Consider the following 25,428-nt stretch of genomic DNA (forward strand, 5'->3'; position numbering starts at 1 on the left):
GGACTGGACTGGACACACACACACACACACACACACACACACACACACACACACACACACACACACACACACACACACACACACACACACACACACACACACACACACACACACACAGCAGCTGGCTCAGAGCCCTCAATCAGAAGCCATGGTAGGGACAAAAAGGGAGGCCCTCGGCTAGCCTCTGCCTGGCTGTACATTCTTAGAGGGGTGTGTATGCTGCTATGCTGCTGGGATCAAAGCACAACACAGAACACTACATAGACCAATAGACCACAAGGCCATGTCACATGACCCTGAAACACCTGGCCTATGACGTAATGGAAGGGATTTTCTACAAGATGTGTGTAAAGAGAGACTCACAGATTGTACAAGGGTCTCAGATTATGTCAAATGTGGTTGATATCCTCCTTGACCTCACAGAGGCTGCCTTGGATACACCTTTGGTATAGTTGACGTCTAAAGTAGCTTTCACACCCTGATCTGTTTCACCTGTCTTTGTGATTGTCTCCACCCCCCTCCAGGTGTCGCCCATCTTCCCATTATCCCCTGTGTATTTATACCGGTGTTCTCTGTTTGTCTGTTGCCAGTTTGTCTTGTTTGTCAAGTCAACCAGTGTTTTTGTGGCTCAGCGCCGGCTTTTTCCAGTCTCTCTTTTTCGTGCCCTCCTGGTTTTGACCCTTGCCTGTCCTGTCTCTGAGCCTGCCCGCCCGCCTGAGCCTGCCTGCTGACCTGTACCTTTGCCCCACCTCTGGATTATTGACCGCTGCCTTCCCTGGGCCTGCCTGCTGTCCGGTACCATTGCTCCACCTCTGGTTATCTGACCCCTGCCTGCCTTGACATGTCTATTGACTGCCCCTGTTGGATTATTAAACAATTGTTCATTTGACGTTGTCTGCATCTGGGTTTTACCTTCACACCTGATAGTAGCTTTTGTTACACCATATGTTTTGCCTACTGATTATGGAAATAGAAAATCACATTATTGTAATTATATTGAATTTACAGCTGATTTATGATCATTATCCCATTGCATAAATGAGGAAACCTGATACTCAGACGTTACGTTATTATTTGTATTGACCTTATGATCTGGATCAGATGGTGGGTTTGAAAAGCATGTTTTGTATTGTGTAGCGTCATACCGGGCTATCTATAGCAGATCCTAATGTCCTGTAGCCTTGTTGGACAGATGTCTAGATGTCTGTGAATGATGTTGAGGAACACCAGAGGCACTGCCTTTACAAAAACATAATCCCATGGCAAAATAGTTATACAAGACAGACGAAATGTAGGTTTACTGGCTTCTGTTTCTGTTGATTAAACGGACATATTTTTATGAACATTTTCTGGAGTTCATCCCATTTTTACCCTTTTATACAAGGCAATCTCTTGCTAATTCTGGACAGTACCTTCAAAATACATGTTAATTTACACACTCTATAATGCTAATATCCAATTCTGAATGAGTGTAAAATGGTTATACAAGCCTTTCTTCAATCAATGCAAGACAGCATAGAGCCATGTGCTTGCCCAAAATAATGAGTAAACTGTGCTGCTATAAGTGAAGCCAAAAAGCAGCCAATGAAATCACATTATCACAAGGTGAGTGGCTGTTAAAGAGGAAGGAGGACTGCTTTATGTCACCTTGTTGGGATATAGTTCTGGTGTGGTAGTAGATAAGGGGCTGAGCCGCTGTAACTTCATCTTGATTCCACCATGGCCGGCGGGGTCATAATCCACTTCATTGACATCGTAAATAGTGACCTTTAACGCCTCATGGCCCTGAACTTTTCACCCAGCTTCCTCCCACTCTGTTACAAGGTCTTGTAGAACCAGGTAACTTGATTTACTCTACAGCTGTGATACAAGATATCATGTTGGTTCTGATATGAGACAACATGTTGATTTCTACAGTATTTATAAATGGGAGAAGTTGTAATGCTTATCTGCCTGTCAGCTATACAGGATACGGGATAACTGATCCCCTAATTATGATCAAATGAATACATTTATCATCATGGTTTCCTATGTCATCTCTAGGCCTCAGCAGTTTCAACAGCAGCTAAACACAACCAGAGCCCCTTCAGATGTAGGCCTACTACAATATGCCTCAGTGCTAGACAGATGTGTAAAGTCACTCAAGTCAATATCTCATTGGATAAAAATACACTTCTCTGTACAGTTTAGCAATTTAATCATTTCAATTCAAACAGGTGCTCTTGTCTGCAAAGAGTACAAATACCCTGCTTACAGTAGGTGCCTGAGTTTACGCAGTACTGAACACTTCACTACTTCCCTCTAGTGGTCCCCTAGCAAACAAGCAGGAAGTAGACTGCGTGTGGCCACTACTATGAAACGTCTGTGTTATCACTCCTATAGACATCTTCACATGCACCCAGGTGGGCCAACAGTGTATTACTGTTTGTTGAAAGCAGAACATTAAACTCCACTGCCTTTTCAGACTGCTTTCATAAACATTGCGTGTGTGTGATTGCGATCACAAAGCTATGTAAGATATACAGTAGTGTGTCCAGCTTCAAATGGCTTCCACCGGGATACATATCGGCTAAGATTAAAATACAACATATCACATTTAGGGTATCGGAACTATGGAACATTGGAACATGGTGTTCCGTTTCGATTGGACTCATGAGGGTTAAGATCCAAGCTAATTGGAGCGGCTAGGTGTTGACATGACGTCTTGTGCCAGAGTGATTGGCTGGCTGTCCTGGGGTATGTCCTAAATAGTACTCTATTCCCTATGTAATGCACCACTTCTGACCTCTGGTCAAATGTAGTGCACTGTATATAGGCTATATTGGAGTGCTGTTTACCCCTCTCAGGTAGCATGATGCCAAGTCCTGTTCTCGCTCCTTACCCCCCAGTAGGCCGGTAGGGTTGTTTTGATGTTTGACAGCCTGGGGTCAGGTCACTGTGGAAACTGGGCTTGGTTTGTAAGACTGTCCTGGGCTGCTGAATCTATGACATCATCTCTTGGTTATTCACACCCAGACAGTGTTGACTCCCAAGGCCAGAAGGAGAAATAGGAAGAAGACGTGACCCCGTGAAAGGACAGCTGAACAACACCCAGACACCCCTCCTCACTCAGGGTCACATTTATGCTTTTGACCACACCCATTCTGCAATGCCATGAACCAATCCACTGCTGCATGCCATCACAGACAGGTGTTACTAGCATGCTGTCATGTCCATGAATGATGATTGGTAAATGTGTTTACCTCCTGTTGTTAAAAAGTATTTGCCCACTCATGTAATGTTGAACACATATCAGGATTTTAACAGCACCATAGGCCTATCCCAGAAGTTAGCATTAGCAAAGACCTAGGATTAGCTTAACCTCTACACATTTTTTTATATATATTTTTTTATACTTCAAGGGGTCTTAAAATTAAAAATCAAATAGCAAAATGATCCATGGTATGACCTTCTTAAAACAATTCCATATAGCTTAGTAAAATTGATAAGTGATATAATTGACAGCTTCCCGATACTCACAGGGCTGTTGTTTAGCCTAATATATTAATCTCCTACAGCTACATGCATTCCACATGTGTTGATAGACTATTCTGCCTTAATCCCAATAATCAATCGATTAAAAAAATCTGCGATCCCATCCACCCCTCTATTTATTATAAGCGCACACTGAGATAACGGTTAAGCAGGTAGGGCAGGTACATACTGTTATGTCAACCATTTCCAGCGGCTTCTCCTAGTGGTCTAGTGGCCCACCTGCTCAAGACTACCAAGAGCAGACTGCACTAGAAATTACACACCACCTGAGGGAGCCAACAGCCTATTGCATAACCAGACAATCTTAATAGTAGGCCTAGTCTATGCAATAAATTATAGACTCCCCGGATGAGATCAATTATAGGCATATTAGGCTATAATAAGTTACATGATCATTGTTTTCCCTTACCTCAGTGGTTACTGTTGGCAATTATGGACATTGCATATTAACTAGGATATTTCAAAGGTTGAATCTAGAAAAATATGACTATTACATTCTCTGTATTATGAAACAGTCTACGATTAACACCTCTCGCTCGCCAACCTCCTTTCCAGGGCTCTCCTCGAGCGCGTCATGCACTCATTTGCATACGGTGCGATTTGAAATACAATGTAAACAGCTCTTGAAATGAGCAGCTCATCGAAAAAGATCGAGCAGTCCTTGCTGGCTATTCGTATCCTTGGTGGTGTAGGCTGACTGGCATTATTTCAGCTGATGGGCATGGCCCTGCATTCTGATGGAAACGTGGGAGATTCGAAATGACTATTCGTCACATTGCTCCCGCGGAGAACCAACCTGTGGTTACACACAGAAATGTAGCCAACTTCCTCGGCTTTGACTGTCGCGCAGACACGTCATTCAGAGACTAGTCCTTGGCCCGCCCAGCAGCATTTGACTGAAGAGAGCAATGAAGAGTGTCGAGGTATGATAACAGTTTAACTGGACCTCAGCAGCAGGCTAACATTTTATCACATTGATACAGTATACAGTATACGTTCTTTGGTTGCCCAGCCGTTGAGCATTCAGTGCGATATCACATCTGGGCTACCGGAAATACGATGCTCAACCACCGCTGTAGGTTGACATTGCTGCTATCCAGGTGTTGGACCAAAGAGGAGGGACGTTGTTGATGTGACATTACATCTATGCTGTGTGCAGTTTTTGTGGTCCCATTCACAGACACAGAGCAAGAAGATGCTGAGCCGTTTCATGAGTGGCAGCATCAGGAATCTGGAACGAGAATACAACTGTACCGTGAGGCTGCTGGATGACTCGGAGTACACCTGCACGATCCAGGTCAGTTCCTGTTTAGCAAGCAGGGAACCTATTATATTGATGCCGTTGCTGTCACCGTTGGTTGCCCCACTGTGGGTCATGTCTCTTTCGCCTGAGTATCTGCTACTTGTGCGCATCACATGACAGCTTGATGAAAACAGAGAAAACCGTAATCTGCATTGCGTATTCAATGTGTAAAGATGTAATGTATCTCATCGGGTATTTGCTGTCATTCTGCTGGCTGCATTTTGGAAGCATGGCTTCAATGCACTGCAACTGTCCTGAATCGTTCATCTTACAATATTGATCATCTATGGATCATCTATTGATCTATGACACTTTTCATATGTTCTATGTTTGTCTGGGTTTTAGACTGGCCTTGGCCTAGGTAAAGAGTGATAATCAGCATCAATAACCGTTTGTGAGTGTCTCCTAACCTGGCCGCTTAGAGATGTGACAGTTCTCCTCACCATCATATTAGTAATGACAATATGTAGAGACCTTCACCATCCACAACATTTCTGGGATCTGACAACAAAGGAAAACTATAGCCTACTTTCCAATGTGACTGAAACACTGAATTGAAAGGAAATGGTAGGATTTAACACCAACCATGTAAAGTCTGTAAACAAATGCTGATACCGTTTCAGAGAATCTACAGTATAAGAAGAGGTCAGTCAATCAATCAGCCATCTGCAATCAATCTGCAATCAATCAACATGACCATTTTTTGCGTTCTTTGTATCAGAACATCTGACTTTCTGAGTATTGTAATGACCCTGGCCTTCCTTTTGCTGATCCATGCCTGATCAGGCCCTTGCATCTGCTCTAAGAGAGAGACAAAGTATTGAAACATAAGACACATCTCCAGGACACACATTTTAAGGCTTGTCACAAGTCACATTTGAATCACTCAGACCATTTTTGCTGATCTGCAATTCTCTCACAGAGAGAGGGAAGGGGAGGTAGATGGATAGATGGATAGATAGACAGACAGACAGGTGCATTGGAAGAGAACATGTGAGAGAGTGTATGGGAGAAAGAGAGCTTCAGCTCTTTATATACTGCATTTGGGCATTATTAGTCTGTGTACCTCAACGCTTTAGGGCTGCACTGCTCACCGCCATACTCAGCTTATAATGTGCTCTCTGGTTCTATTCTGAATGCATCTCTGGATCTTCTGCTCTCTATTGTTACAGGGTGGTTTGCAACAGGACATATTCGAACCCTTTATGATACTGATTACAGTCGAATGCCCAAAGTGCCATCTAGTGGCCTCATGGGTGGAATGTTATTAATATTTGTCATAATTTCATTAATCAACATTGTTTAAAAAAATGCTGAAAATCCTGTTTTATATGTCAAACGGTTTTGTTATAGTTCTTCTGTGATGTATATAATGTGTAACATTGGGATGCAAACTCAAAATGATCTGAAATGATACAGGTATCTTATTTTTTGTAAGCCTATAACCATGTGTGTTTCAAAGTAGATTTGTTTTAGACTACCAAGAAACACTCTGTGTGACCCTGATTTAGCCCACTGGAGTAATTAAATAAACGTTTTAAAAAAGGAGGGAACTCAACATTTTGAGATGCACTGACTTTGTGGCAGGATGAGCATTTTAACTTCTGATGGTGTTTGGTCTTGTTCACCCTGAAGGAAACTGGAATCACTCCTAGCCAAGTCTTGAAGTGTACTGTATTTTCCCCAAAGCTCTTCTAGTCTTATGGCACATCGGTATTCCTTACTTTTACCCTCTTCAATTCACCTGGAATTCATACAAGTTTAAAACAGAAACAAGTACATTTATTAATGACTTTAGACAGGAGCTTGAATTAAATATGTCTCTGTCTTTCATAGAACGTTATTGATCCAGATGAGCAGAGAAGTCCTCCCCTCCTCATCAGTATGGGTGACTGAGGCACTGGCACAGAGTCAGTGGTAGTGTCCCAAATGGCACCCTATGTAGTGCACTATATTGGACCAGGGTGCATAGGAGTCTGGTCAAAAGTAGCGTGCCATTTGGGACATCCACAGTCTACAGGCCTCAATCAAGATGCTGCATTCTGTGGTGCACTAATGAAATCACCACCGTTCCCTGGAAGTCTAATGCAGGACTTGGATGGAGTTCTGATTTTGTCTTGTAAATGCATTATTGAAATAGACTTCCGCTGCTTTCGTCTAAGTGGGCGTTGTTAAGTTATGTTGTTTACTGCCTGGCGTGTTGCCTGGTAATGTTGGGGTTTGTTAAACTTTTACTGCAGTGGGCTAAATCAGGCTCACACGGAGTGATTCTTGGTAAGTCTTAAACACTTCTACTTTAAAACAAAAGTATACACTTCACACACATGGTTATGGGCTTAAAAAAACAAGACACCTGTACCATGTCAGATATAGAGTTGAAATGTATTACATTTTGAATTTGCATCCCAATATTACACTTTATATACATTACATTACAGAAGATTGAAATATGACATAACAGTTTGACATAGAAACACTGGATTTCAGTCAGGTTTATAAAAATAATCTTTAAATCTGATTAAATTAGGAAAAATATGAATAACATTTCACCCATGAGGCCAAAGAGGGTGCTTTTGGTCATAGACTGCAGGAAAGAGCTTGGCAGCTTTGTTTTTGTTTTTGGAGCCTACATTCAGATAGAAAAGCCTATTGTAGATGTCAAGTTCGCATTTCTTTCTTCTTATGCCTATACCACTGCACTGCAAAAATGCTTCACAAATAATCTATAAGCGTATATCATGCTTTATTTATTTATTTATTTGGTTAATTTCACCTTTATTTAACCATGTAGGCAAGTTGAGAACAAGTTCTCATTTACAATTGCGACCTGGCCAAGATAAAGCAAAGCAGTTCGACACATACAACGACACAGAATTACACATGGAGTAAAACAAACATACAGTCAATAATACAGTATAAACAAGTCTATATACGATGTGAGCAAATGAGGTGAGATAAGGGAGGTAAAGGCAAAAAAAGGCCAGGGTGGCAAAGTAAATACAATATAGCAAGTAAAACACTGGAATGGTAGATTTGCAGTGGAAGAATGTGCAAAGTAGAAATAAAAATAATCGGGTGCAAAGGAGCAAAATAAATAAATAAAATAAATACAGTAGGGAAAGAGGTAGTTGTTTGGGCTAAATTATAGATGGGCTATGTACAGGTGCAGTAATCTGTGAGCTGCTCTGACAGTTGGTGCTTAAAGCTAGTGAGAGAGATGTGCTTCCACTTTCAGAGATTCTTGTAGTTCATTCCAGTCATTGGCAGCAGAGAACTGGAAGGAGAGGCGGCCAAAGAAAGAATTGGTTTTGGGGGTGATCAGAGAGATATACCTGCTGGAGCGCGTGCTACAGGTGGGTGATGCTATGGTGACCAGCGAGCTGAGATAAGGGGGGACTTTACCTAGCAGGGTCTTGTAGATGACATGGAGCCAGTGGGTTTGGCGATGAGTATGAAGCGAGGGCCAGCCAACGAGAGCGTACAGGTCGCAATGGTGGGTAGTATATGGGGATGAGTATGAAGCGAGGGCCAGCCAACGAGAGCGTACAGGTCGCAATGGTGGGTAGTATATGGGGCTTTGGTGACAAAACGGATTGCACTGTGATAGACTGCATCCAATTTGTTGAGTAGGGTATTGGAGGCTATTTTGTAAATGACATCGCCAAAGTCGAGGATTGGTAGGATGGTCAGTTTTACAAGGGTATGTTTGGCAGCATGAGTGAAGGATGCTTTGTTGCGAAATAGGAAGCCAATTCTAGATTTAATTTTGGATTGGAGATGTTTGATGTGGGTCTGGAAGGAGAGTTTACAGTCTAACCAGACACCTAGGTATTTATAGTTGTCCACGTATTCTAAGTCAGAGCCGTCCAGAGTAGTGATGTTGGACAGGCGGGCAGGTGCAGGCAGCGATCGGTTGAAGAGCATGCATTTAGTTTGACTTGTATTTAAGAGCAATTGGAGGCCACGGAAGGAGAGTTGTATGGCATTGAAGCTTGCCTGGAGGGTTGTTAACACAGTGTCCAAAGAAGGGCCAGAAGTATACAGAATGGTGTCGTCTGCGTAGAGGTGGATCAGAGACTCACCAGCAGCAAGAGCGACATCATTGATGTATACAGAGAAGAGAGTCGGTCCAAGAATTGAACCCTGTGGCACCCCCATAGAGACTGCCAGAGGTCCGGACAGCAGACCCTCTGATTTGACACACTGAACTCTATCAGAGAAGTAGTTGGTGAACCAGGCGAGGCAATCATTTGAGAAACCAAGGCTGTCGAGTCTGCCGATGAGGATGTGGTGATTGACAGAGTCGAAAGCCTTGGCCAGATCAATGAATACGGCTGCACAGTAATGTTTCTTATCGATGGTGGTTAAGATATCGTTTAGGACCTTGAGCGTGGCTGAGGTGCACCCATGACCAGCTCTGAAACCAGATTGCATAGCAGAGAAGGTATGGTGAGATTCGAAATGGTCGGTAATCTGTTTGTTGACTTGGCTTTCGAAGACCTTAGAAAGGCAGGGTAGGATAGATATAGGTCTGTAGCAGTTTGGGTCAAGAGTGTCCCCCCCTTTGAAGAGGGGGATCACCGCAGCTGCTTTCCAATCTTTGGTAATCTCAAGACGACACGAAAGAGAGGTTTAACAGGCTAGTAATAGGAGTGGCAACAATTTCGGCAGATAATTTTTAGAAAGAAAAGGTCCAGATTGTCTAGCCCGGCTGATTTGTAGGGGTCCAGATTTTGCAGCTCTTTCAGAACATCAGCTGACTGGATTTGGGAGAAGGAGAAATGGGGAAGGCTTGGGCGAGTTGCTGTGGGGGGGTGCAGTGCTGTTGACCGGGATAGGGGTAGCCAGGTGGAAAGCATGGCCAGCTGTAGAAAAATGCTTATTGAAATTCTCAATTATAGTGGATTTATCAGTGGTGACAGTGATTCCTATCTTCAGTGCAGTGGGCAGCTGGGAGGAGGTGCGCTTATTCTCCATGGACTTTACAGTGTCCCAGAACTTTTTTGAGTTAGTGTTGCAGGAAGCAGATTTCTGCTTGAAAAAGCTAGCCTTGGCTTTTATAACTGCCTGTGTATAATGGTTTCTAGCTTCCCTGAACAGTTGCATATCACGGGGGCTGTTCGATGCTAATGCAGAATGCCATAGGATGTTTTTGTGTTGGTTAAGGGCAGTCAGGTCTGGGGAGAACCAAGGGCTATATCTGTTCCTGGTTCTACATTTCTTGAATGGGGCATGCTTATTTAAGATGGTGAGGAAGGCATTTTTAAAGAATAACCAGGCATCCTCTACTGACGGGATGAGGTCAATATCCTTCCAGGATACCCCGGCCAGGTCGATTAGAAAGGTCTGCTCGCTGAAGTGTTTCAGGGAGTGTTTGACAGTGATGAGTGGAGGTCGTTTGACCGCTGACCCATTACGGATGCAGGCAATGAGGCAGTGATCGCTGAGATCTTGGTTGAAGACAGCAGAGGTGTATTTAGAGGGCAAGTTGGTTAGGATGATATCTATGAGGGTGCCTGTGTTTAAGGCTTTGTGGAGGTACCTGGTAGGTTCATTGATAATTTGTGTGAGATTCAGGGCATCAAGCTTAGATTGTAGGATGGCTGGGGTGTTAAGCATGTTCCAGTCTAGGTCGCCTAGCAGCACGAGCTCTGAAGATAGATGTGGAGCAATCAGTTCACATATGGTGTCCAGAGCACAGCTGAGGGCAGAGGGTAGTCTATAGCAGGCGGCAATGGTGAGAGAATTGTTTTTAGAGAGGTGGATTTTTAAAAGTAGAACTATCACCTGGATAGTAGGACAGAACTCTGCAGGCTATCTTTGCAGTAGATTGCAACACCGCCCCCTTTGGCAGTTCTATCTTGTCTGAAAATGTTGTAGTTTGGGATGAAAATGTCAGAATTTTTGGTGGTCTTTCTAAGCCAGGATTCAGACACAGCTAGAACATCCGGGTTGGCAGAGTGTGCTAAAGCAGTGAATAAAACAAACTTAGGGAGGAGGCTTCTAATGTTAACATGCATGAAACCAAGGCTATTATGGTTACAGAAGCCATCAAAAGAGAGCGCCTGGGGAATAGGAGTGGAGCTAGGCACTGCAGGGCCTGGATTCATCTCTACATCGCCAGAGGAACAGAGGAGGAGTAGGATAAGGGTACGGCTAAAAGCAATAAGAATTGGTCGTCTAGAACGTCTGGAACAGAGAGTAAAAGGAGGTTTCTGGGGGCGATAAAATAGCTTCAAGGTATAATGTACAGACAAAAGTATGGTAGGATGTGAATACAGTGGAGGTAAACCTAGGTATTGAGTGATGATGAGAGAGATATTGTCTCTAGAAACATCATTGAAACCAGGAGATGTCATCGCATGTGTGGTTGGTGGAACTAATAGGTTGGATAAGGTATAATGAGCAGGACTAGAGGCTCTACAGTGAAATAAGCCAATAAACACTAACCAGAACAGCAATGGACAAGGCATATTGACATTAAGGAGAGGCATGCTTAGTCGAGTGATCAAAAGGGTCCAGTGAGTAGTGAGGTTGGTTGGGGTCACGGCGATTCAGACAGCTAGCAAGGCCATTGGTAGCAAGCTAGCATAGGATGGAGGTCTGTTTTTAGCCACCTCGTGCGTTTCCGTCAGTAGGATTAGTGGGGTAGAGGAGATCAATCCAATTCGCAAAAAAAAACAATAGATATAGTTATAGAGGCCCAAGAAAAAAAAAAGAAAAAAAATTGTCCGATAGGTCTATTCAGATAGCAGCCGATAAGACAGCTAACGATTAGCGGACCGCAGATGGGCGTTCAAGTAACGTCGCGACGGAGGAGCCAGCTGGATAACTCCCTCGGGCAGATAACGTCGGTAGTCCAGTTGTGAAGGCCCGGTGGGGCTCCGCGTTGGCAGGAAAACGGGTCCGGATAGGTGATTGTAGCCCAGGAGTGACTGATGGAACTCTTCAGCTGGCTAGCTCCGGAATAATTGATGTTTGCTCCGGAATCGACGTAAGCCGATAGTCACACGGATAGCAGCTAGCTAGCTGCGAGATCCAGGTATAAATATCCAGAGTTAGCGGTTGAAATCCGGGGACATGGAGAGAAAAATAGGTCCGGTATGTTCCGGTCCGAGCCGCGCCATACAAAACTGGCAATAGATTTTCGAGCTAAAGGATAGCTGATGACCACAAACCGTGGTTAGCTGAATACTATCGATTAGCCAGTAAAGAAGCTAACTAGCTTCTGATTAGCTTCTGGTTAGCTTAAGGCTAGCTTCTGGATTAGCTTCTGGCTAGCTTCTGGCTAGCTTCTGTCTAGCTTCTGGCTAGCTTCTGGTTAGCTTCTATACAGGATTACAGATTTGAGGTAAATAATACTTTCTTTTTTAAAATATAAATTGGTGAGGCGGGTTGCATGAGACTGTTTTGAAGATGAGTTTATGGAAAATAAAAAATATATATAAAAAGGTATGCGAAGAAAGTTGTAAATATATATATATATACATATACGGGACACGACAAGACGAGGACAAAAGACGTCTGACTGCTATGCCATCTTGGAGCTTTATAAAGGGTGACATAACCATTCCCACTGTATGGTCAATTGCCAAATGTGACACAATGCACTATGTATGTTTATCCACCATTTATAGAGTATGACATACACTTATAGATTCTTTGTGAAGCATTTATGTTGTGCTTATGAAGTATGCTATATAAAGCCTTTATTAATTGTACTTTGGTTAAAGTTGGACTGTCATATGTGCATTTGTTACTGTACATGAACATGTTATTACCAAAAGGGCTTCTTAAAACTGCATGTGGGTTAATCCCCAATCATTCCCAGTCAAAATAATCTCTCCTAGATGCAATACCAAATAAATCCTGAAACTGAAATTCCACCTAGAGTGAACATTACAGGAGAGAGAGAGGGTTCCAAGTGGGATCATTTCACCCCATGATAATCCTGAGACTGGGATTGCTGTTCCCCTATTTATATGTATTTCTAACTGCTGGCTCAGGCTTAATAGAACCTAGAATAGCAGGACGATGTGATTTAGACAGCCACAGCTCTGCTTATCAGTCCCTCTAGCTACAGGCCTACTCTACGCCACCAGGCCTGAGTTCAAATAGTATTTGTTGTCTTTCAAATACTTCAGCTGTGCTTAGTTGAATATGCCTGCTGCAGTAGAACTAATCATACAATAAAGGCAAACAGACTCAAGCAAACGCTCACAAATACTATTTGAACCAGTCCTGACGCCACAGAGCTGAATCTACACAGCGCATGTCACTTTGAGTCGAAGGCACCCTGCAACAACATGGTTAATCCAGAATGTAGAGGAATAGTGAGATAAGTCCTCCAAGGCTTTGGTGCTCTCTCAGATTAGGATGATTTGCAGTCACGACAGTAATAACCATGATTCTAATGATGTCACCTACTTTTGATCAGGGCTCTATGGGGCTATGGTCAAAAGCAGTGCACTTCATAGGGAATAGGGTGCCGTTTAGGATGCAGACACTGACTGCTTCAGCTTGTCCCTTTGATTGCTGCTCTTCCAGCAATGTTTAAAAAATCTCTGATGCCAAATTTCAGAATTTAAACATTTGCATCCTAGTCACTGACAGCTTGAAATGGTGCTGATTTTTACTTCTACGACGTGGACAGACCGGTAGGATTGTGTGTCTGCCGGCGAGACTACTTACCACCTCTGTACAGAGTGGTGGATGTAATTTGCAATCCAAGTACAAAGCGATTCTACATGTAGAAACGGGTGAAAATGATGGTCATTATGGTCAGTCGCCAACGGTGGGTGGTCCCTATATCCCACCGCTCTGACAGCAAGCGAACGGTGGAGGAGCAGCCCTGTACTGTGCACACCGACAATTGGTCTGGTGAGTTTTCTCCTTTACTTTTACTAACTACTCACCATGACAACTGATAAACCCAACATGCATCTCTCTAATACTTGGTTAAGCTGCATGCATGTGAGCTGCTGTGTCCTAACCCATTCCTGGAGGCAGTGCTGTACAGCTGTTAAGATACGGTATACTCCATAGCCGTTTGGAAGAACAAAACAACTCTGGTTGAGTGCCAACTTCAGGCAGGCGTTGCATGAAACCTTACACCTCCATATTTAGCCAGCAGCACCAGAAGTGGACCTTTAACCACACCAGTCCCAGGGGACCTGTAGAGTGTCGGATAAGAAGCACAGAAATATTTTGATATGGTATTTACGTCCATGGTACTATTGCATTTACACACTAATAGCCTATGAATAGTTTGTTTATTTGGGTCGTTAATTAGTTACTAGTTGTTTTGAATTATACTAAGTCATTACCAGACAATACACATTAATACCATGTCATGTCCTATTAAATATCAGGAACATACCAGAGCACACATTACTGGTTATAAAGTAGAAGGCTCAGCCTTACTGGAACTTAAGCACAGTTCTGTTGCTTACAAACCTTGATAGATAAACACCTTTCTCTGTAGCTTAGTGAATATGAACCTAGTCGCTGTCAGACAGACATTCGAGCCACAGAGTGCCTGCCTGCAGAGCGGACTGGCAGGCTGCTTCCGTCAGCAGTGAGGCAGTGGTGACGGAGCTGTCTCTGACTGTCTGTTTAGGGTTCAAGCGGCTCTACTGTTGCTGTGTGGACCCACGACAATAAATAATACAAATGTGTGCCAGGAGTGAATATTTCATGGAGCGTTTCACCTCTACCTCAGACTGCAGGCATCACAGCACACATGTTTTTGGGGCTGTGTATACACAAACACACACAGACGCACACACAGACATGTGCGCACATGCGCACGCACACACCACGATAGCAACAAATATGTTGCTGCTAGTAGTGATTTTTCATTTCATTGTGGTGCAGGCAGGAAGCAAAAATAAAAAAATTTAGCTCACTTTGCAACCGCTGCATGCTCCCTCTCTCCTCACCCAGTGATGATGTCACTGGGATAGCTCAGGACTCTGCAGCAGTGCCTGTAGGATCCACAGTCAGCACAGGAGCAATGAAGATTCCCACTGTAGTCTCAGTATAGAGTATATTCTCTCAGTGTACATATTCATCCTATATTATCCTGTATTAGGATGCCCCAATCTGTCCAGAGAAATTAAGAGATACTGATGGATTTATCATGAATTACTTTAAATGCATAAATTCCCTCAAGAAAGATTAGATAGAGAATAATGTAAACAAGATAAGTCAAATGTAATATCTTGGCATAGTATAATTAAGCAATAAGGCACGAGAGGGTGTGGTATATCTCCAATATACCACGGCTAAGGACTGTTCTTATGCACAACGCAATGTGGAGTGCTAGGACACAGCCCGTAGCCGTGGTATATTGGCCATATATCACAAACCCCCGAGGTGACTTATTGCTATTATAAACTGGTTACCAACTTAATTAGAGCAGAACAAATAAATGTTTTGTCATACCCATGGTATACGGTCTGATATACCATGATTGTCAGCCATTCAGGTTTCGAACCACCCAGTTTATAATCAAGCAATAATGCCCGAAGGGGTGTGGTATATTGCCAATATACCACGGTTAAAATCAAATCAAATCAAATAAAATGTTATTTGTCACATACACATGGTTAGCAGATGTTAATGCGAGTGTAGCGAAATGCTTGTGCTTCTAGTTCCGACAATGCAGTAATAACCAACACGTAATCTAACTAACAATTCCAAAACTACTGTCTTATACACAGTGTAAGGGGATAAAGAATATGTACATAAAGATATATGGATGAGTGATGGTACAGAGCAGCATAGGCAAGATACAGTAGATGGTATCGAGTACAGTATATACATATGAGATGAGTATGTAAACAAAGTGGCATAGTTAATGTGGCTAGTGATACATGTATTACATAAGGATGCAGTAGATGATATAGAGTACAGTATATACGTATACATATGAGATGAATAATGTAGGGTATGTAAACATTATATTAAGTAGCATTGTTTAAAGTGGCTAGTGATATATTTTACATAATTTCTTATCAATTCCCATTATTAAAGTGGCTGGAGTTGAGTCAGTGTGTTGGCAGCAGCCACTCAATGTTAGTGGTGGCTGTTTAACAGTCTGATGGCCTTGAGATAGAAACTGTTTTTCAGTCTCTCGTCCCAGCTTTGATGCACCTGTACTGACCTCGCCTTCTGGATGATAGCGGGGTGAACAGGCAGTGGCTCGGGTGGTTGTTGTCCTTGATGATCTTTATGGCCTTCCTGTAACATTGGGTGGTGTAGGTGTCCTGGAGGGCAGGTAGTTTGCCCCCGGTGATGCGTTGTGCAGACCTCACTACCCTCTGGAGAGCCTTACGGTTGTGGGCGGAGCAGTTGCCGTACCAGGCGGTGATACAGCCCGACAGGATGCTCTCGATTGTGCATCTGTAGAAGTTTGTGAGTGCTTTTGGCGACAAGCCGAATTTCTTCAGCCTCCTGAGGTTGAAGAGGCCCTGCTGCGCCTTCTTCACGATGCTGTCTGTGTGAGTGGACCAATTCAGTTTGTCTGTGATGTGTATGCCGAGAAACTTAAAACTTACTACCCTCTCGACTACTGTTCCATCGATGTGGATAGGGGGGTGTTCCCTCTGCTGTTTCCTGAAGTCCACAATCATCTCCTTAGTTTTGTTGACGTTGAGTGTGAGGTTATTTTCCTGACACCACACTCCGAGGGCCCTCACCTCCTCCCTGTAGGCCGTCTCGTCGTTGTTGGTAATCAAGCCTACCACTGTAGGGCTGTTCTTAAGCACAACGCAACGCGTGGTATATTGGCCAGATATCACAAACCCCCGAGGTGCCTTATTGCTATTATAAACTGGTTACCAACCTTATTAGAGCAGTAAAAATACATGTTTTGTCATACCCATGGTATACGGTCTGATATACCACGGCTTTCAGCCATTCAGGGCTCGAACCACCCAGTTTATAATAGTACTGTATCTTACTCCTACTCCTTTCCTTCTACCTAGTCTTTTCTGACCAATAATTCTTCCCATTGTGCTTTGTGGTTTGCTACCTCTTTGGGATTCATTACTTACCTAGCTACAGTTTGCAACTCTTGATCTGACATGTCTAATGCCTTTAAGCTTGTAATCTACCTGAGTGGCAGATCTTGTAACACAATCAAGTTCAACAGGGTTTAGTGAGTGACTGAGTGTGTCGGGAAATACAGAGGAAAGACAAAACAATCCCAATAGTTTGAGGTGCATGGAAGTGTCCACTGAGTCCACTCAGACAAGTCTTTAGCCTGGGAGCTGTAACGTTTGGGTGGTGCATCATATTGTTAGGAATTTCATATTGTTTCCCAGGTATTTATTCCCAGGTAGCAGTGTCATATTTGTACCCATGTCACCCTAGAGATCTTTACCCTCCTTCTCCTGCTCCAGTCTCCTTCCTGTTAGTTCCTAGCTGGTAGCTGAACCTCTGAGCTCCACAGAATCCATTCTTTGTTCCCCTCGCTCTCTCGCTCTCTCTCTCACCCCTTTCTCTCTTCCCCATCTCTCTCTCTCTCTTTCTCTCTTTCTTTCTCTCTCCTCTCTCCCTTCAGCACTGCGGTTCTCTCTCTAGATTGATGAGACAGCAGCCCAGAGAGAACCTGACACCACTGTACAGTATAGCCTACAGTATATACATGACGCAGCAGTGAAGGCTCTGTACTGTACAGTATATACATGACACAGCAGTGAAGGCTCTGTACAGTATATACATGACGCAGCAGTGAAGGCTCTACTGTACAGTATATACATGACACAGCAGTGAAGGCTCTGTACTGTACAGTATATACATGACACAGCAGTGAAGGCTCTGTACAGTATATACATGACGCACCAGTGAAGGCTCTGTACTGTACAGTATATACATGACACAGCAGTGAAGGCTCTGTACAGTATATACATGACGCACCAGTGAAGGCTCTGTACTGTACAGTATATACATGACGCGGCAGTGAAGGCTCTACTGTACAGTATATACATGACACAGCAGTGAAGGCTCTGTACTGTACAGTATATACATGACACAGCAGTGAAGGCTCTGTACTGTACAGTATATACATGACGCAGCAGTGAAGGCTCTACTGTACAGTATATACATGACACAGCAGTGAAGGCTCTGTACTGTACAGTATATACATGACACAGCAGTGAAGGCTCTGTACAGTATATACATGACGCACCAGTGAAGGCTCTGTACTGTACAGTATATACATGACAGAGCAGTGAAGGCTCTGTACAGTATATACATGACGCAGCAGTGAAGGCTATGTACTGTACAGTATATACATGACACAGCAGTAAAGGCTCTGTACAGTATATACATGACACAGCAGTGAAGGCTCTGTACAGAATATATATGACACAGCAGTGAAGGCTCTGTACAGTATATACATGACGCAGCAGTGAAGGCTCTGTACTGTACAGTATATACATGACACAGCAGTGAAGGCTCTGTACTGTACAGTATATACATGACGCACCAGTGAAGGCTCTGTACAGTATATACATGACACAGCAGTGAAGGCTCTGTACAGTATATACATGACGCAGCAGTGAAGGCTCTGTACTGTACAGTATATACATGACACATCAGTGAAGGCTCTGTACTGTACAGTATATACATGACGCAGCAGTGAAGGCTCTGTACTGCACAGTATATACATGACGCAGCAGTGAAGGCTCTGTACTGTACAGTATATACATGACACAGCAGTGAAGGCTCTGTACTGTACAGTATATACATGACACAGCAGTGAAGGCTCTGTACTGTACAGTATATACATGACACAGCAGTGAAGGCTCTGTACTGTACAGTACATACATGACACAGCAGTGAAGGCTCTGTACTGTACAGTATATACATGACACAGTAGTGAAGGCTCTGTACTGTACAGTATATACATGACACAGCAGTGAAGGCTATGTACTGTACAGTATATACATGACACAGCAGGGAAGGCTCTGTACAGTATATACATGACACAGCAGTGAAGGCTCTGTACTGTACAGTATATACATGACACAGCAGTGAAGGCTCTGTACTGTACAGTATATACATGACACAGCAGGGAAGGCACTGTACAGTATATACATGACACAGCAGTGAAGGCTCTGTACTGTACAGTATATACATGACACAGCAGGGAAGGCTCTGTACAGTATATACATGACACAGCAGTGAAGGCTCTGTACTGTACAGTATATACATGACACAGCAGTGAAGGCTCTGTACAGTATATACATGACACAGTAGTGAAGGCTCTGTACTGTACAGTATATACATGACACAGCAGTGAAGGCTCTGTACTCTACAGTATATACATGACACAGCAGGGAAGGCTCTGTACAGTATATACATGACACAGCAGTGAAGGCTCTGTACTGTACAGTATTTACATGACACAGTAGTGAAGGCTCTGTACTGTACAGTATATACATGACACAGCAGTGAAGGCTATGTACTGTACAGTATATACATGACACAGTAGTGAAGGCTCTGTACTGTACAGTATATACATGACACAGCAGTGAAGGCTCTGTACTGTACAGTACATACATGACACAGCAGTGAAGGCTCTGTACTGTACAGTATATACATGACACAGTAGTGAAGGCTCTGTACTGTACAGTATATACATGACACAGTATTGAAGGCTCTGTACTGTACAGTATATACATGACACAGCAGTGAAGGCTCTGTACTGTACAGTACATACATGACACAGCAGTGAAGGCTCTGTACTGTACAGTATATACATGACACAGTAGTGAAGGCTCTGTACTGTACAGTATATACATGACACAGCAGTGAAGGCTCTGTACTGTACAGCACATACATGACGCACCAGTGAAGGCTCTACACAGTATATACATGACACAGCAGTGAAGGCTCTGTACAGTATATACATGACGCAGCAGTGAAGGCTCTGTACTGTACAGTATATACATGACACATCAGTGAAGGCTCTGTACTGTAGAGTATATACATGACGCAGCAGTGAAGGCTCTGTACTGCACAGTATATACATGACGCAGCAGTGAAGGCTCTGTACTGTACAGTATATACATTACACAGCAGTGAAGGCTCTGTACTGTACAGTATATACATGACACAGCAGTGAAGGGTCTGTACAGTATATACATGACGCAGCAGTGAAGGCTCTGTACTGTACAGTATATACATGACACAGCAGTGAAGGGTCTTTACAGTATATACATGACGCAGCAGTGAAGGCTCTGTACTGCACAGTATATACATGACGCAGCAGTGAAGGCTCTGTACTGTACAGTATATACATGACACAGCAGTGAAGGCTCTGTACAGTATATACATGACGCAGCAGTGAAGGCTCTGTACTGTACAGTACATACATGTCGCAGCAGTGAAGGCTCTGTACTGTATATACATGACACAACAGTGAAGGCTCTGTACAGTAAATACATGACACAGTAGTGAAGGCTCTGTACTGTACAATATATACATGACACAGCAGTGAAGGCTCTGTACTGTACAGTATATACATGACACAGCAGTGAAGGCTCTGTACTGTACAGTATATACATGACACAGCAGTGAAGGCTATGTACTGTACAGTATATACATGACACAGCAGTGAAGGCTCTGTATTGTACAGTATATACATGACACAGCAGTGAATGCTCTGTACTGTACAGTATATACATGACACAGTATTGAAGGCTCTGTACTGTACAGTATATACATGACACAGCAGTGAAGGCTCTGTACTGTACAGTACATACATGACACAGCAGTGAAGGCTCTGTACTGTACAGTATATACATGACACAGTAGTGAAGGCTCTGTACTGTACAGTATATACATGACACAGCAGTGAAGGCTATGTACTGTACAGTATATACATGACACAGCAGGGAAGGCTCTGTACAGTATATACATGACACAGCAGTGAAGGCTCTGTACTGTACAGTATATACATGACACAGCAGTGAAGGCTCTGTACTGTACAGTATATACATGACACAGCAGGGAAGGCACTGTACAGTATATACATGACACACCAGTGAAGGCTCTGTACTGTACAGTATATACATGACACAGCAGGGAAGGCTCTGTACAGTATATACATGACACAGCAGTGAAGGCTCTGTACTGTACAGTATATACATGACACAGCAGTGAAGGCTCTGTACTGTACAGTATATACATGACACAGCAGTGAAGGGTCTGTACAGTATATACATGACGCAGCAGTGAAGGCTCTGTACTGTACAGTATATACATGACGCAGCAGTGAAGGCTCTGTACTGTACAGTATATACATGACACAGCAGTGAAGGCTCTGTACAGTATATACATGACGCAGCAGTGAAGACTCTGTACTGTACAGTACATACATGACACAGCAGTGAAGGCTCTGTACTGTACAGTATATACATGACACAGCAGTGAAGGGTCTGTACAGTATATACATGACGCAGCAGTGAAGGCTCTGTACTGCACAGTATATACATGACGCAGCAGTGAAGGCTCTGTACTGTACAGTATATACATGACACAGCAGTGAAGGCTCTGTACAGTATATACATGACGCAGCAGTGAAGACTCTGTACTGTACAGTACATACATGTTGCAGCAGTGAAGGCTCTGTACTGTACAGTAAATACATGACACAACAGTGAAGGCTCTGTACAGTATATACATGACACAGTAGTGAAGGCTCTGTACTGTACAGTATATACTTGACACAGCAGTGAAGGCTCTGTACTGTACAGTATATACATGACACAGCAGTGAAGGCTCTGTACTGTACAGTATATACATGACACAGCAGTGAAGGCTATGTACTGTACAGTATATACATGACACAGCAGTGAAGGCTCTGTACTGTACAGTATATACATGACACAGCAGTGAATGCTCTGTACTGTACAGTATATACATGACACAGTATTGAAGGCTCTGTACTGTACAGTATATACATGACACAGCAGTGAAGGCTCTGTACATTATATACATGACACAGCAGTGAAGGCTCTGTACTGTACAGTATATACATGACACAGCAGGGAAGGCACTGTACAGTATATACATGACACACCAGTGAAGGCTCTGTACTGTACAGTATATACATGACACAGCAGGGAAGGCTCTGTACAGTATATACATGACACAGCAGTGAAGGCTCTGTACTGTACAGTATATACATGACACAGCAGTGAAGGCTCTGTACAGTATATACATGACACAGTAGTGAAGGCTCTGTACTTTACAGTATATACATGACACAGCAGTGAAGGCTCTGTACTGTACAGTATATACATGACACAGCAGGGAAGGCTCTGTACAGTATATACATGACACAGCAGTGAAGGCTCTGTACTGTACAGTATATACATGACACAGCAGTGAAGGCTCTGTACTGTACAGTATATACATGACACAGCAGTGAAGGCTATGTACTGTACAGTATATACATGACACAGCAGTGAAGGCTCTGTACTGTACAGTATATACATGACACAGCAGTGAAGGCTCTGTACTGTACATTATATACATGACACAGTAGTGAAGGCTCTGTACTGTACAGTATATACATGACACAGCAGTGAAGGCTCTGTACTGTACAGTACATACATGACACAGCAGTGAAGGCTCTGTACTGTACAGTATATACATGACACAGTAGTGAAGGCTCTGTACTGTACAGTATATACATGACACAGTATTGAAGGCTCTGTACTGTACAGTATATACATGACACAGCAGTGAAGGCTCTGTACTGTACAGTACATACATGACACAGCAGTGAAGGCTCTGTACTGTACAGTATATACATGACACAGTAGTGAAGGCTCTGTACTGTACAGTATATACATGACACAGCAGTGAAGGCTCTGTACTGTACAGTACATACATGACACAGCAGTGAAGGCTCTGTACTGTACAGTATATACATGACACAGTAGTGAAGGCTCTGTACTGTACAGTATATACATGACACAGCAGTGAAGGCTCTGTACAGTATATACATGAGACAGCAGTGAAGGCTATGTACTGTACAGTATATACATGACACAGCAGGGAAGGCTCTGTACAGTATATACATGACACAGCAGTGAAGGCTCTGTACTGTACAGTATATACATGACACAGCAGTGAAGGCTCTGTACTGTACAGTATATACATGACGCAGCAGTGAAGGGTCTGTACAGTATATACATGACGCAGCAGTGAAGGCTATGTACTGTACAGTATATACATGACACAGCAGGGAAGGCTATGTACAGTATATACATGACACAGCAGTGAAGGCTCTGTACTGTACAGTATATACATGACACAGCAGTGAAGGCTCTGTACTGTACAGTATATACATGACACAGCAGGGAAGGCACTGTACAGTTTATACATGACACAGCAGTGAAGGCTGTGTACTGTACAGTATATACATGACACAGCAGGGAAGGCTCTGTACAGTATATACATGACACAGCAGTGAAGGCTATGTACTGTACAGTATATACATGACACAGCAGTGAAGGCTCTGTACAGTATATACATGACACAGTAGTGAAGGCTCTGTACTGGACAGTATATACATGACACAGCAGTGAAGGCTCTGTACTGTACAGTATATACATGACACAGCAGTGAAGGCTCTGTACTGTACAGTATATACATGACACAGCAGTGAAGGCTATGTACTGTACAGTATATACATGACACAGCAGTGAAGGCTCTGTACTGTACAGTATATACATGACACAGCAGTGAAGGCTCTGTACTGTACAGTACATACATGACACAGCAGTGAAGGCTCTGTACTGTACAGTATATACATGACACAGTAGTGAAGGCTCTGTACTGTACAGTATATACATGACACAGCAGTGAAGGCTATGTACTGTACAGTATATACATGACACAGCAGGGAAGGCTCTGTACAGTATATACATGACACAGCAGTGAAGGCTCTGTACTGTACAGTATATACATGACACAGCAGTGAAGGCTCTGTACTGTACAGTATATACATGACACAGCAGGGAAGGCACTGTACAGTATATACATGACACACCAGTGAAGGCTCTGTACTGTACAGTATATACATGACACAGCAGGGAAGGCTCTGTACAGTATATACATGACACAGCAGTGAAGGCTCTGTACTGTACAGTATATACATGACACAGCAGGGAAGGCTCTGTACAGTATATACATGACACAGCAGTGAAGGCTCTGTACTGTACAGTATATACATGACGCAGCAGTGAAGGCACTGTACAGTATATACATGACACAGCAGGGAAGGCTCTGTACAGTATATACATGACACAGCATTGAAGGCTCTGTACTGTACAGTATATACATGACGCAGCAGTGAAGGCACTGTACAGTATATACATGACACAGCAGGGAAGGCTCTGTACAGTATATACATGACACAGCAGTGAAGACTCTGTACTGTACAGTATATACATGACACAGCAGTGAAGGCTCTGTACTGTACAGTATATACATGACACAGCTTGGAAGGCTCTGTACAGTATATACATGACACAGCAGTGAAGGCTCTGTACTGTACAGTATATACATGACACAGCAGGGAAGGCTCTGTACAGTATATACATGACACAGCAGTGAAGGCTCTGTACTGTACAGTATATACATGACACAGCAGTGAAGGCTCTGTACTGTACAGTATATACATGACGCAGCAGTGAAGGCACAGTACAGTATATACATGACACAGCAGGGAAGGCTCTGTACAGTATATACATGACACAGCAGTGAAGGCTCTGTACTGCACAGTATATACATGACACAGCAGTAAAGGCTCTGTACTGTACTGTATATACATGACACAGCAGTGAAGGCTCTGTACTGTACAGTATATACATGACACAGCAGTGAAGGCTCTGTACTGTACAGTATATACATGACACAGCAGTGAAGGCTCTGTACTATACAGTATATACATGACACAGCAGTAAAGGCCCTGTACTGTACAGTATATACAGTATATACAGTTACTGGCCAGTTCACAAAAATGGATCGCTCCTACAGGGAGTGAGTCACATGGCCTTGGCTAGCTATATAAAGCAGGCAGATAGGCGTTGAGGCATTCAATTACTGTTTGATTGAAAGTTAGAATGGGCAAAACGAGTGACTAAGTGACTTTTCGTGTGGTATGATCGTCGGTGCCAGGCGGGCCGGATCCAGTATCTCAGAAATGGCCGCCCTCCTGGGGCTTTTCACTCACAACAGTGTCTAGGGCAGTGGTTCTTAACCTGGGTTCGATCGAACCCCAGGGGTTCGGTGAGTCAGTCTCAGGGGTTCGGCGGAGGTCAAGACACACATTCGATTAATATGATTCGTGATGACACGCTCCGCTTGGCCATCATTGGCTGCAGGTGATCACGCTACATCGCTTGGCCTATCTGTGCTGCAGGGAATTTGGTGCGCTCAGTAGTCGACTTGTGATTTCTTTCTTAATATTTTAATCCCTTCATACTTACTATGTCGAGCAAAAAAATAAAGTGGTCGGACGAATATGTACAATATGGATTTACATGTATAACCGAACGTGATGG

The 25,428-nt window shown here is 43.3% G+C and overlaps 1 protein-coding gene across 1 annotated transcript in view; it reads left to right on the forward strand.

The window, feature by feature from the left end:
• The first annotated feature begins 4,729 nt into the window (after positions 1–4,729).
• The window catches only part of LOC139411630 (FERM domain-containing protein 5-like), a 153,415-nt gene continuing 132,716 nt past the window's right edge, over positions 4,730–25,428 (forward strand). The window contains exon 1 of the mRNA XM_071158225.1: positions 4,730–4,831. Within this exon, the coding sequence (XP_071014326.1) occupies positions 4,730–4,831 (102 nt within the window). The remainder of the gene's footprint in view (positions 4,832–25,428) is intronic.

This window comes from Oncorhynchus clarkii, chromosome 6 (genome assembly GCF_045791955.1).
Source record: "Oncorhynchus clarkii lewisi isolate Uvic-CL-2024 chromosome 6, UVic_Ocla_1.0, whole genome shotgun sequence".
Classification (NCBI taxonomy): domain Eukaryota; kingdom Metazoa; phylum Chordata; class Actinopteri; order Salmoniformes; family Salmonidae; genus Oncorhynchus; species Oncorhynchus clarkii.